Raw genomic sequence first — 19459 nt, 5'->3', positions numbered from 1 at the left:
AATGCCAAACTTACATTTATTGAGCTATTTGCACAGTGGGAAGTTGGTGAGACCGATGCACTGTGTAAATGTATCACTATGATTTCTATCTGAGATAACAGACAGTATCAACTAAACTCTGCCAGGAACATAAAAAACATTTTTAGACCCATTGGCAAGGGAGCTCAAGTTGGCTGTGGTATACGAGGTATACTGCTACTGCTGCTAAGTCACTTCAGTCGTGTCCGACTCTGTGTGACCCTACAGACGGCAGCCCACCAGGCTCCCCCATCCCTGGGATTCTCCAGGCAAGAACATTGGAGTGGGTTGCCATTTCCTTCTCCAATGCATGAAAGTGAAAAGTGAAAGTGAAGTCGCTCAGTCGTGTCGGACTCTAGTGACCCCATGGACTGCAGCCCACCAGGCTCCTCCATCCATGGGATTTTCTAGGCAAAAGTACTGGAGTGGGGTGCCATTGCCTTCTCCGAAGGACTGCACTAGGGGAAAACTAATTTGAAAAGTGTTCATACATCTGCTTTTGATTTTTTTTCAGTCCACTTGGTTCTATTTTTGAGAACTCGAAAGTGACATACCAGACTATTCAGTATACTTAATCCTTATATGTACTGTTCCTTTACAGGGATCATCACTGGACCATTAATCTACAGTAATAATTTCAAAATTCTTGGAAAGGACACACAAACATCTGTTAAAGGGATGTAAGTTGTGGTTTTAATTATATTATGCTTGTTTTTGTATGTGACTATCTTGTCAGGTACATGCAGGTAAGGTCCGTTTTATTTTTTACTTCAAACATTACCTGCTTTCTTTTAACCCCACACCCATATGTTGATAAGGTGTGTTGGTTCTACTTCCTTTATCTCTCTCCATTCTATCCACTTCACTCAGTCACTATTACCACTCTCTTCATCTCTACTGAAATTGATCCCTCACCTTGTTTCTTGGCTACTCTAGTTCATTGTCCACAGTGACGTCAAAGAGACTGCTCGCTCCTATGCCTAAAAACGTCACAACAGTGCCCCACAGATGTAACATGTAAACATGGCTCACGAGACCCTTTATGATGGATCTGAGACCTACTTTTCAACTTGTATCACTGCCTCCATCTTATTTTACAGTCCAGTCACAGTGAGTTCCTTGTAGTATTTCAGAAAGTACTACTCTTTCAGTTACATGCTGCTTATTTTCTTAAAACATCCTTGCTCATCTCCTTTAACCTCCTTGCCTGACTCATTCTCTCCTACTTCATCTGGCTAATTAATATTTATCCTTTAAAATGTCAAGAAATTATTCTTGATCTCTTCTGTTGGTTTCTATTTCACCTTGAGCTTAATTTTATCACTTACACTGAAATGTAACTATATCCCTGGGCTTCCCTGGTGGCTCAGTGGTAAAGAATCTGCCTGCAATGCTGGAGATGTGGGTTTGATCCCTGGGTCAGGAAGAACCCCCTGGAGAAGGAAATGACAACCCATTCCAGTATTCTTGCCTGGAGAATCCCATAAACTAAGGAGCCTGGCGGGCTACAGTTCATGGAGTTGCAAAGAGTTGGACACGACTTAGCAACTCAACAACAACAACAAACTATGTCCCCAGCAGATTGCTGACTACTCAAAGAAACAAAGTTGGACTTCCCTGGTGGTCCAGTGGTTAAGAATCTGCCTGCCAATGTAGGGTATATGGCTTCGATCCCTGGCCCCAGGAAGATTCCACATGCCACAGGGCAACTAGTAAGCCTGTGCGCTGCAACTACTGAGCTCATATGCCACTACTGAACCCATGCACGTTCACGTTCACTAGAGACCACGTTCCACAACAAGAGAGCAGCCCCTGCTTGCCACAACTAGAGAAAGCCCGAGTGCAGCAACAAAGACCAGGGTAGCCAAACATGTTTTTAAAAATTAAAAGAAAAAAAATGAAGGTGTGTCTTATCTTTCTATTCTGAGCACCCAGCACTGTGCCTAGCGTTTGTTGGGTATTTAAAATATGTTCCTTGAAGGAATTAAAGAGCAGACACATGAAAAGTCTAAGCTTTAAGCATGTGAAAAATCCACTTGTGTGGAATCAGTTCAGTTTTGAAAATATAATAAATGTCAGGTAAACAATGGAGGACCATTTTAATCACTTGATAGGAATCCTGGTTTCAACTAAACCCAATTATATCTTTAATGAAAAAAAAATTCAGGCCAGCTGGAAATTCACAAAGCAAAAGGACCACTCATGATATTTTGATAAAAATATAATTGTTACAAATATCTCATGCTAATTTAGAATTAAAAACCAAAAGCAAATACTATCACAGAATTGAGTTAAGAAAAAAACAAAACCAGAAAATACTTATTTTAGTAATGGGGCAAGATATATACAAGATAAGCCTGGAGTATCTTGTAGAGTTAGAATGATGTACTTAAGAAAAAGATAAAGCAAAAAAAAAAAAAAAAATCCATGATGATGAGGATACATCAAGGAGATACAGGAGTCAACTGAAGGAGTTCCCAATGACTAAAGCTGAAAAAAATGACCTGAGCAACAAAACAAGTAGTATTAAATTATAATCTGAAGTACAAAGTGGATATCCATGAGTTTTTCTGATATAAATAAATATAAATAAATCCATTCTATCCACTTCACTCAGTCACTATTACCACTCTCTTCATCTCTACTGAAATGGATTCCTCACCTTATTTCTTGGCTACTCTAGTTCACTGTCCACAGTGATGTCAAAGAGACTGCTCGCTCCTATGCCTAAAAACCCCACAACAGTGCCCCGCAGAAGAGCGTCAATCATTTATTCGGATACTCTGTCCTCAAGGAGATAGGGCATAACCCCCTACTTCTTAATCTTAGGCTATAAGTAGCAATGCACCCCAGTAGCACACTGAGGGTCCAGATCTTACTTTATATATACCATTCTTCACTTTAAGGCTCACTAATGAAATGGTTGATTCAAAGGATGGAGGAGGAAAAGTACAAGATAGGCTTGGAATACTAACGTTATACCAGAATGGAAATGCTTACAGAATGGGGGCATGACAAAATGATAGGGAATCCAGCTTGAAAAGACTCCCATTGGCCAAATCTGAGACAATCTGAACTATAAAATAAAATCTACTGAATATATTAAATAGGCAAATCAATAAATAACTGTGGGAAAAATGAAAAAGCTCCTCCTTTACCAACAGAATGGCATTTAATAAATGGAGAAGGAATAAGGAAATTAGAAAATCACCATTTGGAAACTGTAAAAATAATAAGGAAAATATGAAGAGAGAGAAAAGGAGAGGGCCAATGTAAGATGTTATCATTTGGGTAACTGAGGGAGGGCTACAGGGCTTTTCTTGGTAGTATTTCTGTGTCTCTTCTGTGATTTGAATTTATCATGTCTGAATAAAAAGTTAAAAGGAAAAAAAAGTCTGCTGTGAAGCAGAACAGAGAAATGGGGCAGTAAGTGAAGGAATATGAGACAAAAGAGGTTTTTACTTTTATCTTTTGGGATAGGAGGTGTCAGAGGATGCCTGTAGGGTGATAGGAAGTGAGGAAGTAATTGCAGAAAACAAGAGCCCTTGAGAAGGATAATTGGGTTGAGAGTCACAGCAGTAGAAGAGGGACTAAAACTTGTAACCCAATAACATTCAGAGTTTGAGTCCAGTTGGGGAAGAATGGTAGTTTTGGTGGTAAGAAGATGACTTTTTAAAATTAATTCTCTGAGTTCAATGAAGTAGGATGGATTTAGAAGTGAGATGAAAAGATCTAAAACAGTTCTGGAGAGTGAAAAAGTGAAGAATTTAGAGAAGTGCAATCGGACTGTAACAGTGTTTAGGGACCATCTGAATGCAGTGACTGTATATTTAAGACAAGAAGTTAGTTCTTTCAGCCATCTTGAGATGCCTGTGTGCAGGTACAAAGTAGATGGATAAGTAGACTATCACCAAGGCTCAGACCTTGAGAGACACAAGGGAAATAGACGATGGGGGTGGTGGGGGGAGGGGAGATGGGAGGGAAAAGGAGTTAAGTAGTTTGCAAGAGCCTAATTATGATGAACCTTGAAATCTAAATTGGATAAGGAGGGAAGAGAGAGCATCAGTATTTGGGGGTGAGATTTGTTAGTATCTGTTAGCTACCAGGCCTGGAATACTGTGTGTGTGCTAGGGACAAAGAGTTGACTTAGATGTGGCCCTGCCTTCCCGAAGAAGGCAATGGCACCCCACTCCAGTACTCTTGCCTGGAAAGTCCCATGGACGGAGGAACCTGGCAGGCTTCAGTCCATGGGGTCGCTAAGAGTCGGACACGACTGAGCGACTTCACTTTCACTTTCCATTTTCATGCATTGGAGAAGGAAATGGCAACCCACTCCAGTGTTCTTGCCTGGAGAATCCCAGGGACAGTGGAGCCTTGTGGGCTGCCACCTATGGGGTCACACAGAGTCGGACATGACTGAAGTGACTTAGCAGCAGCAGCTGCCTTCCCAGCACTTACAATCTAGTAAGAAACATAAAAAATGAAAAATAATTTCTATAAAGTACACTACTAAATACATATCCACACAGAACTATGGAGGTCCAGAAGGAGGCCATTCAACCCAGCTTGAAAGGAGGGAGTTTCAGGGAGGTTTCTTAGAGGTGGTGACAGGGAAGCTGAAGGATGAGGGCAGTAGAGGCAGACAGACCTGCAGTCCGAAGGGTCAAAGGAGAAAAATGATGAAACACCACTGTTAGGACAACTACATGCTCCCATACTTAATAGAGTTCAGTTCAGTTCAGTTCAGTCGCTCAGTCGCGTCCGACCTTTGCGACCCCATGAACTGCAGCACACCAGGTCTCCCTAAAATTAAGACTGGACAAGGGTGGGGTTGGCAAAACTGGAGATAATGCTGGGGGCAGATCACAGAAGACCACGTGTGCCTTCCTGAAGTGCTATTATAAAGGCAACAGGAACTAATACAGAGTTTTAAACACTGAACATGCCAAATCAAATTGATGGTGCTGACACTCTAGTGTCAAAGTGAAGATGCCAAACTAACAAGAGTGACATGCTTTAGAAGACTGCTTGCTTCGCATGAGAAGGAGTAAGATATTTTTTGGAATGGAAACAAAGGGGCAAAAATAATTATACTAAAGAGTAAACATTAATGAACAAAACCCAAAATAGCTCTATTTTTCATATGCAGAGAGAAAGGGGAAATGAATGATTTTGTGTGTGTTAGGTATCGTTAGCTATTTTTCTACCTATTGTTAGGTATATGGTGCCTGCCACTATCCTCTGGGGGACTATGAACATGAATGAGGTTTGTGGGTGAAGTGCTTTTGGGTTTTAGAAAAGACATGAATGTAAGGCATGATGATACTTATAAAGATTACTGGGACTCTGGACCAAGGAACCAATGAGCAGGCTTTATAATAAATAAAATCAGACCTATGTTATGCTGTTGGCAAAAGAAACAATAAATGCATAAAGACTTCTTTCATGAATCTTGAGTTAGGTTGCTAAGTAATATATTTAAGAAAATTCTGGCTCTGTTGCTTAGCAAAGAATAATTACAAATTATATGAATATGCTGGTTTTGCACTTGAAAATCAGGGTGTATGTTTTAGGCAAAGCACTGTGTGCTGTTGCTAAGTCACTTAAGTTGTGTCTGAGTCTGTGTGACCCCACAGACGGCAGCCCACCAGGCTCCCCCGTCCCTAGGATTTTCCAGGCAAGAACACTGGAGTGGGTTGCCATTTCCTTCTCCAATGCATGAAAGTGAAAAGTGAAAGTGAAGTTGCTCAGTCATGTCTGACCCTTAGCATGGACTGCAGCCTACCAGGCTCCTCCGTCCATGGGATTTTCCAGGCAAGAGTACTGGAGTGGGGTGCCATTGCCTTCTCCAAAGCACTGTGTAGGTATAGCTTATATATACTGCTTCGAGAGTATGTTTTATAAAGCAATTTCATGTGAAAGCAGAAGCAACACGTGAAATCTCTAATTTACAAATCATCATGTATGCAGAACTGAAGGAATCAATTGACTCTGACTATAAAAAAAGAACTAGTTTTACTATATATAAGCATACATAATTCCTTAAATTATCTAATCAACATTCATTTAACGAGTACTTAGGTGTACAGCAAATTTTATAATAATATTAAAGCAGAAATCAATCTCTTCAATAGCATCTAATTTATACTAAAAAAGGTATTCTTTATTTAAAGACCTTTAACAGGAGTCAGTAAGGGCCAGATTGCAAACATTTTTAGCTTTCTAGGCCATGCAGCGTCTGCCTAGTTTGCTTAATCCCACAGCCCAGAAAACATGTAAATGAATGAGCAGGGCTTTGTTCCAATAAAATTTAATTTTTAAAAATCAAGGCGGCAAGCTGGAGTTGACCCATGGGCCACAGTTTGCTGATCCCTATACTAAAACACACTTTTAAGTCTTATCAGATTCTCTTAGATTATCAATTTATTCAAAAGAACTATAAAATAAAGTATCAGAACATGAGAGGAGAGGACTCAAATTACACTTGAAATTTTAAGAAACTGCCTAAGAAGTTCCCCATTTATCTATTTTGCTTATAGAAAGAACAAATACTATATAGATACAGGATGCTGCAATGAGATTTCGCTTTAGGAAGGAAAGGTTTTCTTCCTTTTTCAGCTCATTTTCTTGGTTGAATGCTTTCCATCCATTTCGAAAGTGTCTTTAGAGTTGTCCAGTTTAATTTCTGTACTGCACTCGGCAATTACACATAAACCTGAAACAAACTGATTCAATCAATATGTTTATCAACATATTCAGAGAATTATGCTTGATTATATTTTAATCATCTGAACATTCCATTATTTGGTATGCATTTAGCATTCTCTACTCTATAGTTTTTTTTTTTGTAAACTAACTCATATGTCACACAGAGGAAGGAATAATTTGTAGTCACTTCATGTATATATGTTGGATCCATTCATCAAGGCTATAAGCTCTCCAGGGAAAAGAATATTTTCTCTTGCTGTAATGCCCCTTTGTAGAGCTAATGAAAGCTTTTCTTCAGGTAGCATCACTTATGTTTGCTGGCTTCCCGGGTAGTTAAGCTGGTAAAGAATCCACCTGCAATGCAGGGGACCCCACTTTGATTCCTGGGTCAGGAAGTTCCCCTGGAGAAGGGATAGACTACTCACTCCAATATTTTGGGGCTTCCCTGGTGGCTCAGATGGTAAAGAATCTGCCTGCATTGTGGGAGACCTGGGTTTGATCCCTGGATTGGGAAAATCCCCTGGAGGAGGGCACCCATTCCAGTATTCTTGCTCGGAGAATCCCCATGGACAGAGGAGCCTGATGGGCCACAGTCCATGGGGCCACAAAGAGTCGAACATGACTGAGCGACTAAGCACAGCACACGTTGTCAATGCTATGAAAGTCATCCTTGAGTTTCTGTCTTCAGTTACTATTTTCCCTGGAGCTATTGGTCACTGTATAACAATTATATAGTTTATTTTACATGAAAAGGGCCTGGAAATAGATAAGAAGCTCACAAAATGGAAAACATTACAACTAAATGGGAATGTGACAGGGAACCAAGCAGGAGAACATATCACTATGACATATTTGTTCCAGGAAATAGTCCACAGCAAGAAAGTCTCCTTCTTCTGGTTTGATAATAATACTAACTGCATGTAGAGATAATATACAGAAAATGGCAATACACCCTTTATTTAAAAATTAAAAACCAACCTACGAGTTAAAAGCTGACTAAAGGGATGGGCCATATATTTGATTTAAATAACTGATGTATTGTTAATAACATATAGTCTATTGCCATATCCATCAAATAATCTATGCTATTTTTTTAAAATATGCACTTTGCTTCAAAGGAAAAGAAGGAGATATTAAAACAGCAGAAATTTCCAGATAAGTAAAAAGCATAAAAACATTTGTTAAAAGGTCATAAAGCAAAAAACATAATACGACTAAACCTACTAATTTTTAAAAAAGCACTGCAAAATTAAAAATAAGATGGCAGCTTTGATATAAGTGCAAGTTAAAGATAGTTGAGTTTATACCCACAAGAATTTGCAACTGTAAGATATGCTTAGTTTGGACTTCGAGAATTTATTTTTAGCTAGATAGATGGCTCAAATAGTTCCTTTGCAAGAAACTAGAAATCCCACAGTTTTAAATTTGTCTTATTCTTGTTTAAGACTCAAGAGGCAGAAATACAGGGTTACTGATATACAGAGTAGTAATTTTTCTATAATTTTCTCTTATCTTGATCTTCAATTTCTCTTGTAAAGCACTTCAACTATTTTTACTCTCTGGTCCCCATGTTAGTTATGACTTGTGTATTACTGGCTTTAGAGGATAATGATTTTTTTTTTTTTGATAATGATTTTTTTTTTAAAAAACTCAAACATGCTAAGGGTAGAGAAATTGGTCTGTAAAAGGAAATGCTAGAATGTTATTTCTTTTTAAGGTAAGCCATGGTGAAATGGAAGCATTTATCCAGGAACAGAGATGAGTAAACTAGTTGAGAATTGAATAAAATAACTAGTTAATAAACTTGAAGTTTAAATAGGATTAGAAGATTCCGTTTCCTGATTCAAATCTAAGGTCCCCGTTATATGCTGCCAATACTTAGGTACACAGAATGGGCCTTTACACTCAGTTTCTGTTCTACTGGTATAGACTTTGAGTAACGTTTAAAATTTGCTTTATCTCCAGCAACAGCACTCCTCTGATGGAGCCAAAGCAAAAACAGTACCCAGCTGTGGATGTGACTGGTGATAGAAGCAAGGTCTGATGCTGTAAAGAGCAATATTGCATAGGAACCTGGAATGTCAGGTCCATGAATCAAGGCAAATTGGAAGTGGTCAAGCAAGAGATGGCAAGAGTGAATGTCGACATTCTAGGAATCAGAGAACTGAAATGGACTGGAATGGGTGAATTTAACTCAGATGACCATTATATCTACTACTGTGGGCAGGAATCCCTCAGAAGAAATGGAGTGGCCATTATGGTCAACAAAAGAGTCCGAAATGCAGTACTTGGATGCAATCTCAAAAACGACAGAATGATCTCTGTTCGTTTCCAAGGCAAACCATTCAATATCACAGTAATCCAAGTCTATGCCCCGACCAGTAACGCTGAAGAAGCTGAAGTCGAACAGTTCTATGAAGACCTACAAGACCTTTTAGAACTAACACCCCAAAAAGATGTCCTTTTCATTATAGGGGACTGGAATGCAAAAGTAGGAAGTCAAGAAACACCTGGAGTAACAGGCAAATATGGCCTTAGAATATGGAATGAAGCAGGGCAAAGACTAATAGAGTTTTGCCAAGAAAATGCACTGATCATAACAAACACCCTCTTCCAACAACACAAGAGAAGACTCTATACATGGACATCACCAGATGGTCAACACTGAAATCAGACTGATTATATTCTTTGCAGCCAAAGATGGAGAAGCTCTATACAGTCAGCAAAAACAAGACCAGGAGCTGACTGTGGCTCAGACCATGAACTCCTTATTGCCAAATTCAGACTTAAATTGAAGAAAGTAGGGAAAAACACTAGACAATTCAGGTATGACCTAAATCAAATCCCTTATGATTATACAGTGGAAGTGAGAAATAGATTTAAGGGCCTAGATCTGATAGAGTGCCTGATGAACTATAGAATGAGGTTTGTGACATTGTACAGGAGACAGGGATCAAGACCATTCCCATAGAAAAGAAATGCAAAAAAGCAAAATGGCTGCCTGGGGAGGCCTTACAAATAGCTGTGAAAAGAAGAGAAGCAAAAAGCAAAGGAGAAAAGGAAAGATATAAACATCTGAATGCAGAGTTCCAAAGAATAGCAAGAAGAGATAAGAAAGCCTTCCTCAGCAATCAATGCAAAGAAATAGAGGGAAACAACAGAATGGGAAAGACTAGGGATCTCTTCAAGAAAATCAGAGATACCAAAGGAACATTTCATGCAAAGATGAGCTCAATAAAGGACAGAAATGGTATGGGCCTAACAGAAGCAGAAGATATTAAGAAGAGATGGGAAGAATACACAGAAGAACTGTACAAAAAAGATCTTCACGACCCAGATAATCATGATGGTGTGATCACTGACCTAGAGCCAGACATCCTGGAATGTGAAGTCAAGGGGGCCTTAGAAAGCATCACTACGAACAAAGCTAGTGGAGGTGATGGAATTCCAGTTGAACTATTTCAAATCCTTAAAGATGATGCTGTGAAAGTGCTGCACTCAATATGCCAGCAAATTTGGAAAACTCAGCAGTGGCCACAGGACTGGAAAAGGTCAGTTTTCATTCCAATCCCAAAGAAAGGCAATGCCAAAGAATGCTCAAACTACCACACAATTGCACTCATCTCACATGCTAGTAAAGTAATGCTCAAAATTCTCCAAGCCAGGCTTCAGCAATATGTGAACCATGAACTTCCTGATGTTCAAGCTGGTTTTAGAAAAGGCAGAGGAACCAGAGATCAAATTGCCAACATCCGCTGGATCATAGAAAAAGCAAGAGAGTTCCAGAAAAACATCTATTTCTGCTTTATTGACTATGCCAAAGCCTTTGACTGTGTGGATCACAATAAACTGTGGAAAATTCTGAAAGAGATGGGAATACCAGACCACCTGATCTGCCTCTTGAGAAATTTGTATGCAGGTCAGGAAGCAACAGTTAGAACTGGACATGGAACAACAGACTGGTTTCAAATAGGAAAAGGAGTTCGTCAAGGCCGTATATTGTCACCCTGCTTATTTAACTTCTATGCAGAGTACATCATGAGAAACGCTGGACTGGAAGAAACACAAACTGGAATCAAGACTGCCGAGAGAAATATCAATAACCTCAGATATGCAGATGACACCACCCTTATGGCAGAAAGTGAAGAGGAACTCAAAAGCCTCTTGATGAAAGTGAAAGTGGAGAGTGAAAAAGTTGGCTTAAAGCTCAACATTCAGAAAACGAAGATCATGGCATCCGGTCCCATCACTTCATGGGAAATAGATGGGGAGACAGTGTCAGACTTTATTTTTCTGGGCTCCAAAATCACAGATGGTGACTGAAGCCATGAAATTAAAAGACGCTTACTCCTTGGAAGGAAAGTTATGACCAACCTAGATAGCATATTCGAAAGCAGAGACATTACTTTGCCAACAAAGGTTCATCTAATCAAGGCTATGGTTTTTCCTGTGGTCATGTATGGATGTGAGAGTTGGACTGTGAAGAAGGCTGAGCGCCGAAGAATTGATGCTTTTGAACTGTGGTGTTGGAGAAGACTCTTGAGAGTCCCTTGGACTGCAAGGAGATCCAACCAGTCCATTCTGAAGGAGATCAGCCCTGGGATTTCTTTGGAAGGAATGATGCTAAAGCTGAAACTCCAGTACTTTGGCCACCTCATGGGAAGAGTTGACTCGTTGGAAAAGACTCTGATGCTGGGAGGGACTGGGGGCAGGAGGAGAAGGGGACGACAGAGGATGAGATGGCTGGATGGGCATCACTGACTCGATGGACGTGAGTCTCAGTGAACTCCGGGAGTCGGTGATGGACAGGGAGGCCTGGCGTGCTGCGATTCATGGGGTCGCAAAGAGTCGGAGACGACTGAGCAACTGATCTGATCTGATCTGAAGAAAACTAAAACACCAATTAGAGAACATAAGATACATGTACTTCACTATAGCATTAGTTACAACAGCCAAGATATGGAAACAACCTAATTACCCATTAATAGGTAAATGGGTAAAAAAAATGTGACATACACACACACACACCCAAACACACACACAACGGAATATTTGTTGTTGTTGTTTAGTTGCTAAGTTGTGTCTGACTCTTTGTGATACCATGAACTGTAGTCTGCCAGGTTCCTCTGTTCATGGGATTTCCCAGGCAAGAATATTATTATTACTCAGCTATAAAAAAGAATGAGATCTTGCCATTTGTTACAACATGGCTGGACCTAGAAGGTAGGCTAAGTGAGATAAGTCAGACAGAGAAAGACCAATACTGTATTATTTCACTTTTATGTGCAATAAAAAAAAAACAAAAAACAAATGAACAAACATAACAAGGTACAAAGTTATATATAGAAAGAAAAACAAGTGTTTGCCAGGGGTGAGGGTTGGGGAGGGGGAAGATAAGGAGAAGAAAGAAACTGGTGAGGAGATTAAGAAGTACAAATTTCCAGACTTCCCAGGTGGTCTAGTGGTTAAGACTCAGCCCTTCCACTGCAAGGGGCATAGGTCAGATCCCTAGTTGGGGAACTAGATCCTGCATCCTGCCTTATAACAACAACAACAATAATAATAATAATGAGAAGCCTAGAAGAAACTTAAAAAAAGGAAGTACAAATTTTCAGTTGCAAAATAAATGAGCCACAGGTATGAAATGTACAGTGTGGGGGATACAGTCAATAATTATGTGTTATCTTTGTATGGTGACATGGTAGTAAGACTTACTGTGGTGATCAGTTTGAAATGTTTAAAACATCACATCACTATGTTGTGTTAAAGGAACTAGTATAGTGCTATAAGTCAATTACACTTCAAAAACACACTCCTAGAAAGAGAGCAGAGTTGGGGGAGGGGGAATTAGAGGAAGGCAGTCAAAATGTGCCAACTTTCAGTTATAAGATCTAGGGATGTAATGTACAACATGATTAATATAATTAACACTGGGGTATGTTAGTTTCCAAAGTTGTTAAGAGAGTAAATCCTAAGAGTTCTCAACACAAGAAAAAAAATTTTTTTCTATTCTTTAATTTTGTAATGAGATTAAGGATGTTCACTAAACATTGTGATAATCATTTCATGATGCATGTATCGATAAATCAAATTATTACACTGTACACCTTAAACTTGCATGCATATGTGCTCAGTTGCTAAGTTGTGTCTGACTCTTTGTGATCCTATGGACTGTATTCTGCCAGGCTCCTCTGTTCATGGAATTTCCCAGGCAAGAATACTGGAGTAGCCTGCCATTTCCTACTCCAGGGGATCTTCCCGACCCAGGGATCCTACCGGTGTCTCCTGCATCTCTTGCACTGGTAGGTGGATTCTCGACCACTGAGTCACCTGGGAATCCCACACCTTAAACTTATACAGTGCCATTTGTCAACTATATTTCAATAAAACTAGAAGAAAAATAAAAATTTGCTTTATCCTCAGTAGGTTGCTTTTTAAGGACAGTTATTTTTTGGGCTCCAAAATCACTGCAGATGGTGACTGCAGCCATGAAATTAAAAGACGCTTACTCCTTGGAAGGAAAGTTAGGACCAACCTAGATAGCATATTGAAAAGCAGAGACATTACTTTGCCAACAAAGGTTCGTCTAGTCAAGGCTATGGTTTTTCCTGTGGTCATGTATGGATGTGAGAGTTGGACTGTGAAGAAGGCTGAGCGCCGAAGAATTGATGCCTTTGAACTGTGGTGTTGGAGAAGACTCTTGAGAGTCCCTTGACTGCAAGGAGATCCAACCAGTCCATTCTGAAGGAGATCAGCCCTGGGATTTCTTTGGAAGGAATGATGCTAAAGCTGAAACTCCAGTACTTTGGCCACCTCGTGCGAAGAGTTGACTCATTGGAAAAGACTCTGATGCTGTGAGGGATTGGGGGCAGGAGAAGGGGACGACAGAGGATGAGATGGCTGGATGGCATCACGGACTCGATGGACGTGAGTCTGGGTAAACTCCGGGAGTTGGTGATGGACCGGGAGGCCTGGCGTGCTGCGATTCATGGGGTTGCAAAGAGTCGGACACGACTGAGCGATTGAACTGAACTGAACTGATGCTCCATGTTAAATGATCTTACAATGAAGAAGTTATTTGAATGGGCTTCCCTGGTAGCTCAGCTGGTAAAGAATCCACTTGCAATGCAAGAGACCCTGGTTCTATTCCTGGGTCAGGAAGATATGCTAGAGAAGGGATAGGCTACCCTCTCCAGCATTTGTGGACTTCCCTGGTGGCTCAGCTAGTAAAGAATTCATCTGCAATGTGGCAGATTCTTACATTCAACCTTACAATGAATGTTATTTGAATAGTTCCCCCCAAAATTGCTGATGGAAAGAAAAGGAAAGGAAGAAAAGGAAGAAAGAATAATGGCAGGGTCAAAGAATTTGCCTCAGTCACTTTTTTTTTCTTTTCCCTTTATGTAGGAGACATACACTAGTACTCAGCTTCTACTATTAGACTGCCAGTCCTGAGAACTTTCAATGTAGCATGCTATGGATATACTTCTGCTCCTAAAGGAACGAGGAAGAGACATTTTCATATACAACTCAATCACAGTTAAAATCATTGCCTGGATGCATGCAATGACTGAATGATACGTATTTCTTCTAGTTTTAAGAATAAGTACTGAGAAGGTATTAAGAATAAATCCTGGGAAGCTGTCCTGGGAAGAATCTTTTGAAGTCAATCTCCTTGGATATCAGAAAGTTTTCTGCTACATACAAGGTCTATTTTATTATGAGGGCTTGTGAACTTTGTAAATTCTTCAGCGCTTACGTTCTCATTTTTCATGGCAGTGCCCTTTCCCAATTATTCCACACACTGGGACATCAGAGCTACCATTAAACAGATCATTAAAAATGACAGATCGGGTCCTTACACCTGACTAAGTTAGTCTCGAGTATAAATTGGATGCTTGGGGACATGCATGCTCTCCGTTGGCTCACTAGGGTCATATGACTGCACTGGAGCACAGGTAATTTAATTAACTAACTGGTGAAAAATCTGAGCTGGTGTTTAAAAACTGATGGAGATTTTGGCACTGCTGATAGAGTGAGTGCTCTTAATACCTGCTTTCAGAATAATACTTTGCCAATTTGGATTGAATCAGTTTAAATAGATCAGTTTAAATGTATCTGTGCTTCACTTCCACTAATATATTTGGAGAAAATGTTTCACCAAGATTAAAAGAAACACTAATAATAAGACCATGCATAAGAACAATATTCTATTTACCTCTTTTAAAAAATATACCACACTGCCTTTCTACTCAATTTTGAAATATAAGAGAACTTCCTGAAACATTTCTTAAGCACCATCAGTCTTAATACTCTCAATTTATAGAAATCTATGAATATTATTTGAATGGTACTATATACAAAGCATTGTGCTGCTGAACTCATCCATACCTTGAACTACTAATTTATTTCTTAGTCTTGTCTGAATGAATTTGACTAGTATAGGTCAAGAGAACACAGCCAGGGTTATACCTCCATTAGAAATGGAACTTGGATCTTCTCAAGGTCAGTAACAATGTTATCTAAAATAAAATGTGTTCATAAAATACTACACTCCTTGCAGAAACCAAACTGAACATACTCAAACAGGTAAAATCTGCTTTTACCTCAACCTTGATTCACTTTGAAAGTAGTTCTGCAGTCTACACTTCAAATAGGAAACTTGGAATCGCTTGTTATCAGATCATAAACAAAATGTCTATATTATAAAAGAGTTCATCTTCTCCAAACATCTGAATTGTCAAAGAAATATTGAGCTTCTTTATATTACTCAAAATAACACTGAGTTTAGAGTTATATATCAGACTTGTGAAGTTAAAACTCAAAATACATGAATTGGATTTTTTAAAAAGCAAAGGGAGAAAAAAACTAAGCTGGCCAGGGTTAAGAGAGGTAGCATGGCACACAACCTACTCTTGTCTGCCTTTTATTTCTGTCCTACTCTGCTTACAACTTAAGGAAAAGGATCCTTGGCAGATATTAAAAAAAGCAGGAATTTAAAATAATTTTTTAAACTAATTAAAGGTATTTTGGAAATAGTTCCTTAAATTCTTCAGAAGGATTACCAGCAATATTTTGTGTTGGGTGAAAAAAGAACACTATTTCTCTTTTGAAATGTCTGATTACTAAATTTATTTTCATACAAATGTTAAAACTTCGTGATCGTGTTCCAAATTGTTTGGAACTGCAGAAGAGCCAAAAGTACAACTATGAGAAGATTTAGAATTTTGAGCTATACTATTCCAAACACACCATCTACCATTTTGTCTAGAAGAGTAAATTATTTTTTAACTTACTGCTTCTAAATGTTTTTTTTTTTTTTTACTTTAAATAAGAATTAGGAAAGTGACTATATACTTTATATCAGAAAAAATATCCTACCAATTTTTTTAAGCAATTAGCATTTATCTTCAGGCTTTCCATTTCAAATGCAAATACATCTTGATGAACTCAACTCTGTCCAAACAATATACATAATTAACAATAGCAAGATGTATTACAGAAACTTATACTGAGGCCTATTTTTTTTTTAATCTAAACTTACAAATGGCATAAAGTATTTTTTATTCAATTACTGAATGTTTTCCAATTTATTTCCAACACAAAGCAGTGGAAGAGATCTGAAATTGGAGAAGGCCTATGCATTGATCACTATCTTGACTCTGCCTGAGAGGTTCCCAGTATCTGGACAACATCAAGGACTATCTGTCATAAGCTGGAATGTTGCTCAGGGGTCAAGCCATCAACTTTGAGGCAGTTTCTTGGATGACATCAGATTTAGAACTTTTCAGTGCTATGCAGCTGCAGGCAATAATAATTTGTTCCTTGTCTAAGAATAAGAAGATACTAAAACAACTGTTTTTCAAAAAAAACAAAAAATGCAGAAGAAATAGCTGCCTTCAGGGAAATGGGAGTTGGGACGTCCTACCCCAAGTCCTTATTGCAATGTATTTAGGAATGAGACACTGAATTCTCTACTGACATCCCCCAGTCTGTAGCTTACTCTGTCCGTACCATTTCTTTCAAGGAACGTTTTCCTTATATCTGGCACGTAGAAAATATTAGGGCTTATCTCAAGCCCTAATATTATAACCTTATCTTATAACCAAAACATTCCCCCTGTCATTGCTTCTTTTAGCAGCAATGTACTATGATGAAAAACTGTGATAATTTTCCAAATGTGTTTACAAGCAACTTTTCAGGAACACAGGTCTTTTGCTAAGGCAGGAACATTTGTATTTACAACACAGATCTGAAACACCTACATGTTTGTTTGTAAAACAGAGCATGTTTCTCTTGGCTGAAACAATGTTTTATCTTCATATTTGAGCAGGAATTTGTAAATAGGTCACCCTTGGTATTTTAGCCAGAAGAACATGTGGCCACTGGTTTTGTTTTAGCAAAAGTAGTGAAGTTTAACAGCATAAAATATGATACTTCTACTTTTGTGCAGGCATATAACGTTACCATCTGAAGCCGTCTTTAATTCAGTTTTCAGTTTTTCTTTGTCTTCTTCTAGTTTTTTATTTTCTGCTTCCAAAATATGTTCTTCTTCCTTGTCATAGTTTTTCAAGAGCTATCAGAAAAGAAAGTTATAGAAAGAAGTAATCTTAGATTGTAATAGCCAGACATTTTTTTAGGAAAAGAGCTAAATAATGTATTTTAAATTATTGGCCTTTATTCTTTGTCCCTTTCAGTGCTTTATACTTTTTTACAATGTAAACTTCTGTTAACAGAAACTTAGTTTTTGGTAAACACACACACACACACACACACACACACTCTTTCTTCTATGATTGAAACCTCTGACATGAAAATAACAAGAGTTTCTGGCCGGGCTACAATTAAAATTATATTTTCAAAAGTATTCAGATAAAACATACCTTTTCCTTAATATGTGATGTTAATCTAAGGAAAAAAAATAGTGCTGAGGGTAATATTACTTGGAAAGCCTTTATGTTCCAACTGCAGAGCGGTCTACTCAGACTAGTTTTATATTGATGATTTGTAAGAAAAGAACATGTTTTCAGGATAGAAATGGGTAAGTGGAGTATGACAGGGCCACCTCTATGCTTGGACAATTCTACCTAATTTACACTGAATGGTCTCCAAATTACTTTTATCCAGTTAATCTTTCATAATATTATTTGTATTTTCAAATCTATTTTGGCTTTTAAAGTGTTTGTTTTATGTTTGTAGCTTATCTTTTCTAGGCAAGAATAATTAAGATCTGAATAGTAAAATATTTGACTAAAATAAAAACATCATGGGGTAAAAATTTCATAGCCTGGATGGAAATCATCAGTGTTAATAGAAGTAAGTGGCTGACATTAAAAAGAACATTTTAAGATGTTTAGTTAAAGATGTTAAATTAATGTTTGAAAAACAGAACATGTACATATTGACATGGGTTATTTGACTAAGTAAAAAGGCAGCAATTTGATACAGAAAACCTCAACAGTCAGGAAAAAAAAAAATTAACTCAGGACAATTTAAAATAGACATAGAAAAGAATTTCTATTGCAGGGTGATTCCTTTCCTAATGTAAACTGACATTAAAACACTGACATATTAAACAAAACAAAGTTCTACTTAGCACTGCTACTACTACATGCAAATATTGTACAATACTATGTAGTATTAGGAGTAAAAATATAACAGAAATACAATCTTTTGCTCTCAGGTAAACTCAGGCTTGAGGAGAAGGCAATGGCAACCCACTCCAGTACTCTTGCCTGGAAAATCCCATGGATGGAGGAGCCTGGTAGGCTGCAGTCCATGGGGTCGATAGGAGTCGGACACGACTGAGCGACTTCACTTTCACTTTTCACTTTCATGCATTGGAGAAGGAAATGGCAACCCACTCCAGTATTCTTGCCTGGAGAATCCCAGGGATGGGAGAGCCTGGTGGGCTGCTGTCTATGGGGTCACACAGAGTCGGAGACGACTGAAGCGACTTAGCAAACTCAGGCTAGTGGAAACGATGAGATGAGCATAAATATTGTAGCACAAGATCAAATACAATACTGCTGTGTTACAACAGAGATCAGGCAGATCCAAAGGAGGAATTAAAACTCGAATGAATATATAATTCCAAGAATTTTTTTTTAAGAGATAAAGAACTGAAGTACCTACTAAAACCAAAGAAGTCTCATATCTTTAACATTAAAAAAAAACAACTTTTTTTTTTTTTTAAGAGCAGAGACTAGGGAAAAAAAAATCCCTCTGAATTCCACAGGTCTGTTGACCACTTCAACACAATCCTTGCTTTTACTTCACTTGAATTCATTTCGCACAGTCTTCAGTGATTATCCAAACTGGAAGAGAACCAATGAGTTACAGGAAAGCTTACACTGACTGCCTGAATTAATATGCCACTGACTTGGAAAAGTTGAATTTGGTGTTGGTCTTGTAAATAAGCTTTCACTAATGCACCTATAAATCTGTTCAACTTTATTACTGAATTATGTGTAACTTGATGCTGGAGAAAGACCAACAGCCCTGGAATCTGAAATTTTATAGCCACTAGCTATAGTAATGCACATGTAAACAGTCCTACCCACCTTACTCGACCTGGGTAAGTGGCTGGGAAAAAACAAGAAGTAAAGCTCCATCACTGTTGTTATTTTAAAGCAGTCATATATAAGTTAATTGGTCTTTCATAATTATTTCATTAACTGAATATCATAGCAGAATGGGGTCCCATGCACCATCTGCAAGTCATTTCATGGGC

At 38.4% G+C, this 19459-nt stretch overlaps 1 protein-coding gene and 1 non-coding gene across 3 annotated transcripts in view; both read right to left on the bottom strand.

The window, feature by feature from the left end:
• Nucleotides 1-19459, bottom strand: part of BCAP29 (B cell receptor associated protein 29) — a 52605-nt gene that overhangs the window by 13994 nt on the left and 19152 nt on the right. For both annotated transcript variants that reach the window (XM_045166396.1, XM_045166397.1), the window contains exon 6: nucleotides 17194-17302. In XM_045166396.1, coding sequence (XP_045022331.1) covers nucleotides 17194-17302 — 109 coding nt within the window. The remainder of the gene's footprint in view (nucleotides 1-17193; nucleotides 17303-19459) is intronic.
• On the bottom strand, nucleotides 14126-14255 carry LOC112586703. Its single transcript, XR_003111196.1, has one exon. It is a non-coding gene; the product is annotated as a small nucleolar RNA U109 (small nucleolar RNA).

This window comes from Bubalus bubalis, chromosome 8, assembly GCF_019923935.1.
Source record: "Bubalus bubalis isolate 160015118507 breed Murrah chromosome 8, NDDB_SH_1, whole genome shotgun sequence".
NCBI lineage: Eukaryota > Metazoa > Chordata > Mammalia > Artiodactyla > Bovidae > Bubalus > Bubalus bubalis.
The sequence above is the reverse complement of the archived record's forward strand: the minus strand, read 5'-3'. Positions and strand labels throughout refer to the sequence as shown.